Below are 7,602 nucleotides of genomic sequence, written 5' to 3'. Positions count from 1 at the left end.
CCAAAATTTGTCTGCCCTCCACGTAGCCTGACTGCTCTTCCGAAATTAAGTCAGGAATAATTGGCTTAATTCTGTTGGCTATAACTTTATATATGATTTTATATATCACATTACATAAAGCTACAGGTCTAATTTTTTTCGGAGAGTTGGCCTCTTTTTTCTTAGGAATTAGAGCTAGGAAGGTGGAGTTCAGTGATTTGAGAATGGAACAGGAGCGTCTGGAATCTTCTACTACTTCCCAAACCTCTGTTTAATAGTAGGCCAATTGGCTTTGTAGAAATTTATTGTAAAACCGTCAGGCCCAGGTGCCTTATCATTTGGCATACTCTTGACAGCTTCTTCCACTTCTTCCATCAAGACAGCTCTTAACAGAGCTGAGTTTTGCTCATTAGTTATGATGTGGGGTATAGCTTGGGTTAGTTCCTCTATGGCCTCTGTTCTTTTTTCCTGCGTTTCCTGAGCTATATGATTAAAGTGCCTAGTAAGAAAAGTTGATATTTTCTTGTGATTTTGAAGAGTTTCCCCTGCTTCATTATTGAGCCGAAGAATTTTATTTGCACCCCTGTAGTCCAGCGTGGATCTATGAGAAAACTTGGTGTTCTGTTCTCCTTCCTTTAGCCACTGGATCTTTGACTTTTGTTTCCAAAGTGTTTCTTCCTGTTGACAACAGAGTTTCCATTGTTGCATCAATGCCTTCTCCTGTTTCCTTGAGTTTTCACTGCTGTTTCCCGAAGCCCATTCCTTGTGAATTTGATTTAACTTGCCCTCTTTGATGGTTTTTTCCTAGAAGATGTTCCCAAATTCAGTTGCATTCCATTCTTTAATTCTGTTTTTGATGTGTTTTAATTTTCTTTGGAGCTTAAACATTCTAGTTCCTCTGATGTCCAATGGTTCACACCACCATTTCTCCAGCAAATGAACAAAATTGGGGTGAGTCAACCAGAACTTTTCGAATCTAAAGGGCTTGTTTATAGGGGTCCTTAGGAAGGCTGCCTCCAAAGAGATTGGCCAGTGATCTGATCCTCCGCTGGGAAGAATGTCAGAATCCACTGTTATTCCTTCAAGTAAAATGCTTTTCAGAGATCAGAAATCTGTCCAAACGAGAGGCAATCAGCTTCTCTCCTCCTCTCCTATTGTTCTAAGTGAAGGATCCATTTTTGGGAAGGATGTCTACGAGTTTGGAAGAATCAATGAATTCAGCAAAGAGTTCTGCATCCTTATTGAGCTTTGTGATTCCTCATTTCTTTTCCAGGAGAGAGGTTATCATATTAAAATCTCCGCCCATGATTATCTTCGAAGTGGTATGTCTAAGCTTTAAACTCATGAGAGAATTAAGAAAATAAAATTTATTTTCTAACCTTTGCGGTCCATAAACATTTATGCATAAGTAAGTTTCAAAATTACCTATCTTTTGAACTTCCGTGGCTACGAACGATCTTGTAGCTTCCATTGAGAGGATACCTACCACTCTGGTGTCCCAAAGAGTAACTATGCCTCCTTCCCATCCCTGACTGGCTACATCTATAAATTCTATAGGTTTACCCAGCCTTTTGTTGATGTTCACCATTTGATTAATGGGACATTTGGTTTCCTGTATGAACATAATATCCGGCTTTTCTTTTTGGAACTTTCTCTTAAGAAGTCTTTGTTTCGCTTGGCTATTGGGCCCTCTTGCATTCCATGAAATGATTTTCATTTATAACTAGAGATATTATTGGTAAGACGGGAAGGAATTTAGAGCCTTCTTTTTGCCTGAATTTAACATTAAAATCCCCAAATCTTGCAATACCTCCCCATTTGTTCTTCGGCCTCTTTTCTTTCTTTGCTTCAGACCTGTTGGATTAAGAGAAATGCTCTTTGAATGATTTCCCTTGCTTTTTGCTATACCTAATCTCCTGTTTTGCCTGTCTAATTCCGCCTTTTGTCTTGCGATGAATAGATCACTGATCTTCCTTATTTCTTCTTCCGGAATATTTTCCAGTCCTTGAGTTCTCCAGTTTTCTTCCATGTCTGGTAGGTTCACCCCTTCCTTTTCTAGAACTTCATTGAGCTCCATCTCCTCACTACCCCCATCGCTGGTTAGCATATCAGTATCTTCATCGCGTTCGTCTTCTAGCTCTTGCATTTGGACTTCTGTTCTGATTAGATTTTCCTCCCCGTCCTTTGTTTTATGGCCTTGCTTGTCTTTTGGCTCTTCATTAAGTTTCTTTTCCCTGTTTGTTCCTTCTGAATCTGTATCGGTTTCCAGAATGCTAAAGGTGTTGTTGGTAATGCCTGGGTCTACCCCTGCTCTGTTCATTCTTTTCCTGTTAGCTCTTTGTCTTGCTTTTGGCTTTGTGAAGGCTTCTTTGCTCTTTGCTGCTTTCTCTGGTTTGTGCTCTTCCCCTGTTCTGTTTAAAGGGCATTCTCTGACAAAGTGTCCATGTTCATGACACCTTCTACATCGGAAGGGGATTTGCTCATAATCGATGGCTTGAAAATAGTCCTCATCTCTAAACTCCAGTCATAAGCCTTCATGCAGAGCTTTTGAGACATCCATCTCCACACAGATTCTTGCACAGGAAGTGTATCTTTGGTGCATCGTTGCTTCTGAAGCTTTGATGAAGGTTCCTAGACGGTCTCCTATTTGCTTAAGCGTCGTTAATCCCCAATAGTCTATTGGAAGGGGGAATAGGCGGATCCGCACATGAACCTGTGTGAAGGTTTCTTTTTCTGGCACAAAGTTGGTTTTCCAGGGTCTCATATAGAGTCCCGCTGATGCAAAGAAGTAAGGACCTCCATCAAAAACCATGTCCTTGTCCTCTAAGTTCGTAAAAACAACAGTAAAAAAAAACCTTTTGCCCCTAGGTGTAGTTTAACATCACCTTTAGGTTTCCAATGTTGCTTGATCTATTGACAGAGCTCTCGTTCCGTTGGCCACAGTCCCATGAACTTGCATATTATTGCATGTTCCGACATATGTTCTCTATAGGCTTGAATATCCAGATCTGAGAAAACCACTCTGAGGTTTTCTATTTTTTTTGGTTTGCATGCTCCTTGCGTTGCCATGTTGGAACTGGGGTTTAGAGCTGTTTCTTTCTCCTCTTCATCTCGAGATTCCTTCTTTGCCTCATGTTCCCCTTCTTCCTCTGTTTGGATATTTATTGGTGTTGTGTCTCTTTGGTCTGCATCTACCCTTTTTTCGCTATTCTTCTTTCCATTACTTACTTTTTCTTTCATTTTTGGTTTGTTTCTCATCTCTTTTTGCAACTTCTGTGTCCTTTCTTTGCTGGTTCCGCTATTTTCCTTACGCTCTCCATAGCCAGTGATTTTAAATCCTTCCTGCGCTTTCTGTTTCTGCATTATAACTTGCTTGAAGGATGGGGTCCCAGTGGACCCCTCGTTTTCCATTTTTCGGGTCAGTCCTCGACCTTTGGTGAGTAGATCCTCTAGCCTGTCTCTATGTGCTTCCAGAAATGGTTCTTAGCCTGCAGGTTTGAAGCACTAAATTCTAAAACATTGCCTTCATGTACATGTCAATTTTTATTTATATTCTATTGAAATTGAAATTCAATTTCAAATTTCTATTTCTCTTTCTGTTTCTTATTTTATATTCTATTTCCATTTACACTTTAGAAATTGAAATAGAAAAATCTAGACATACAAATTACTCATTACATATATGATCGCAACTTATTTAATTGATTAAGTTAATTAGTGGAAACATGTCAATTGCAGGATTTGTTCAACGGTTCTGAGGTTCAATACAACCATAACGACCTAATTTCAATGACCACTTTTGACATGTGTGCTCTTTTACTACTTATTGACTCTCTCTTTACATAATTGATTTAAGTGGAAAAATCAATCTCAATTCCTACTCCAGTTTTTTTCTATTTTGATTTTAATTCAAATTCCAATTTTTATTTCATTTTCAATATATTATTGTACATATCAATATCTGTTGATTGCCAATTTCAATTTTAATTTTCGCTTCAATTACAACGTTTATTTTTATTTTAACTTCCTCGACTATTCATTTTTCAATGTCAATTTCTATTTTTACTTCAAGTCTTGCTGCATTGAATTATTTGTGACTATCATTTTCTATATGCCATGATTTTCATGTTTATTTCAAATGTAGCTTTACCTTATATTTATGTACTCTTTAAATATCAGAAATTGATACAAAAACATGTGACGTACCATTCTATTAAAAATAGACATACATAATTGTTTATTTTAATGTTCACATTGAATTCAATTTCTATTCTATTTCAATGTGAGCTTCTAATATGTTGATGTCAATTTTAGACACATTATTTTTAATGTGCATGTAATTTTTTAACACATTGATTTTAGTGTACATCAATTCCATTTCAATTCTATTCAATTTTGAATACATTCATTTAAATGTACATGACAATTTCTAAATAAATCAATTCTATTCAAATTCTAACGTATTGATTGCATTTCACATCCCAATATCTAAAACATTTCCTTCATGTACATGCCAATTTTTATTTATATTCTTCTCATTGTTAATGCCAATTTCAAAGTAATTGAAGGAACTAGAGTGATAAGGCGAGTTGGGAGGTTGCTGGCTCGAGGTTTAGGGTTTAGCGCTTCAAACCTGCAAAACCAAGGTCAGATCTGGACGCGCACAGGGTTAGAATAGTGGAATTGCTTAGAAGAGGAAAATGATTGACCCAACAAATGGTAAACGGGGGGTCCCATTGGGACCCCATCCTTTAAACAAATAGTCATGCAAAAACAAGCAGCGCATGAGGGAGTAAATATAACAGGATATGGAAAGCTTAACGAAAATAGCGGAACAAGCAAAGAGAAGAAGCAAAGGGCGCATAAAGAGACAACCAGTAACTCAAAAATGAAAGAAAAAGAAAGCAATGGAAAGGAGGATAGCGAAAGGAAGGATGATACGGGGCAAAGACACAGTCCTAAAAGATAAAGAAACAGAGGAAGAGAATCAATCAAGAGATGAAGAGGAGAAAGGAACCGCACCAAACCCCAGCAATAACAAAGCAACACGAGGAGCATGTAAACCAAAAAAAGCAGAAACCCTAAGAATGATGATCACAGTTCCAGAGATACAAGCCTATAGAGAACATATGTCGGAACATGCAGTAATCTGCAAGTTCATGGGACTATGGCCAACAAAAAGAGCGTTATGTCAGTGGATCAATCAGCAATGGAAACCCAAAGGTGATGTTAAATTACACTTAGGAGCAAAAGGTTTTTTCACTGTTGTTTTTACGAATTTAGAGGATAAGGATAGAGTATTTGATGCGGGTCCTTACTTCTTCGCTTCAGCGGGTCTCTACATGAGACCCTGGAAACCCAACTTTGTGCTAGAAAGAGAGACCTTCACACAGGTCCCAGTGTGGATCCGTCTTTTCTCCCTTTCAATAGACTACTGGGGCGTGGCGGCACTAAAACAAATAGGGGATCGACTAGGAACTTTCATCAAAGCCTCAGAAGCAACGATGCAAAGAAAATACACTTCCTGCGCGAGAATTTGTGTGGAGATGGATGTATCAGGAGTTTTACACGAAGGATTGTGGCTGGAGTATAGGGATGAAGACTATTTTCAAGCCATTGACTATGAACAAATCCCCTTCCGCTGCAGAAAGTGTCACGAACATGGACATTTAGTAGGAGAATTCCCATTGAACAAAATATGGGAAGAACCTAAGCCAGAGCAAGCAGTAAAGAGCAGGGATGCCTTCATAAAGCCAAAAGCAAGACAAAGGGCTAACAGAAAAAGAACGAACAGAATAGAGGCAGCACAAGGCAACACCAGTAACGCCTTTGGAATCTTAGAGACGGATACAGATTCAGAAGAACAAAATAAGGAATCAAATAATAATGAAGGGAACAAAGAAAGGACAGGCCATAAAACCAAAGAAGTGGAGGAACATCCCCTCAAAACAGTAGTCCAAATGCAAGAGCTAATAGGAGAGCCAGAGGAAGATGCAGATATGCTAACCAGTGATGGTGGTAGTGAGGAGATGGAGCTAAATGAGGTTCTAGAGCAGGAAGGAGTGAACTTACCAGTCATAGCAGAAAACTGGAAAACTCAAGGAATAGAAAACATTCCGGAAGAAGAGATTAGAAAGATCAATGATATATTCATTGCAAGGCAGAAGGCGGAGTTGGACAGGCAAAATAGGAAATTAGGCATAGCAAAGGGAACAGGCAGCCATTCAAAGAGCCTTTTATGCAATTCAACCAGCTCGAAACAAAGAAGGAAGAGAGGACGAAGAACAAATGGTGAAGTATTGCAGGAACTGGGTATTTTAATGTTAAACTTTGGCAAGATGAAGGCTCTGAATGCTTTCCTGTCTTACCAATAATCTGTCTAGTTAAAAATGAAAGTTATATCGTGGAATGCAAGAAGGCTTAATAGCCAAGCGAAACAAAGACTCCTAAAGAGAAAATTACAAAAAGAAAAACCGGATATCATGTTCATACAGGAAACCAAGTGTGCTAACAACAACATGGTGAATATCAACAAAAGGCTTGGTAAATACATAGAATTTATGGAAGTTGCCAGTCAAGGATGGGAAGGAGGTTTAGTAACTCTTTGGGACTCCTGGGTGATAAACATCCTCTCGGCAGAAGCTACACGATCGTTCATAGCCATGGAAACTCAAATGATAGGTAATTCTGAAACTTACTTATGCACAAATGTTTATGGACCTCAAAAGCTAGAAGATAAATTCTCTTTTCTCCGTTTTCTTTTAAGTCTAAAGCTCAGATATCCCAGCTTGAAAATCATCATGGGTGGGGATTTTAATATGATAACCTCTCTTTTGGAAAAGAAAGGAGGGATCAGAAAACTCAATAAGGATGCTGAGCTTTTCGCTGAATTCATTGATTCTGCCAAACTAGTGGACATCCAGCCAAAAAGTGGAACTTTCACTTGGAATAATAGGAGAGGAGGCAAGAAGCAGATAGCCTCGCGTTTAAATAGATTTCTTATTTTTGAAAGCATTCTACTTGAAGGAATAATAGTGGAATCCGACATCCTTCCTAGTGGAGGATCGGATCATTGGCCAATTTCTTTGGTAGCGGCCATCCAAGGAACCCCCAGAAACAAGCCTTTCAAATTTGAGAAATTCTGGTTGAATCAACCTAATTTCATTCAACTGGTGGAGAAATGGTGGCACGAGCCAATGGACATCAGAGGAACCACAATGTTTAAACTTCAAAGCAAATTAAGATACATCAAAAACAAAATTAAAGAATGGAATGCAACTGAGTTTGGGAACATTTTCAAGGAGAAAACTATCAAAGAGAGAAAGTTAGAATAGATTCACAAAGAATGGGCTAATGAGCACAACAATGAGGACTCAGCAGAACAGGAAAAAGTCATGATGCAACAGTGGCAACTTCGCTGTCAACAGGAAGAGACCTTATGGAAACAAAAATCCAGGATACAATGGCTAAAGGAAGGGGAACAACACCAAGTTCTTCCATAGGTCTGCGCTAGATTACATAGGGGCAATTAAAATACTTTGTCCCAACAATGAAAAAGGGGAAACTCTACAAAGTCACCAAGAAATAACAACACTGCTCACAAGGCACTTTAATCATATAGCC

The 7,602-nt window shown here is 38.6% G+C and overlaps 1 protein-coding gene across 1 annotated transcript; it reads left to right on the top strand.

The window, feature by feature from the left end:
- The first annotated feature begins 6,497 nt into the window (after nt 1-6,497).
- Nucleotides 6,498-7,313, top strand: LOC149247064 (uncharacterized). The gene has a single exon (XM_089443268.1). The coding sequence runs from the start codon at nt 6,498-6,500 to the stop codon at nt 7,311-7,313; it is 816 nt and encodes a 271-aa protein (XP_089299394.1).
- Nucleotides 7,314-7,602: the final 289 nt, after the last annotated feature.

Source organism: Pinus tabuliformis, chromosome 7 (assembly GCF_031772625.1).
Source record: "Pinus tabuliformis cultivar Carrire ecotype Pingquan chromosome 7, CPIR1, whole genome shotgun sequence".
Classification (NCBI taxonomy): Eukaryota; Viridiplantae; Streptophyta; class Pinopsida; order Pinales; family Pinaceae; genus Pinus; species Pinus tabuliformis.
This window is presented reverse-complemented; position numbering and strand designations above follow the sequence as displayed.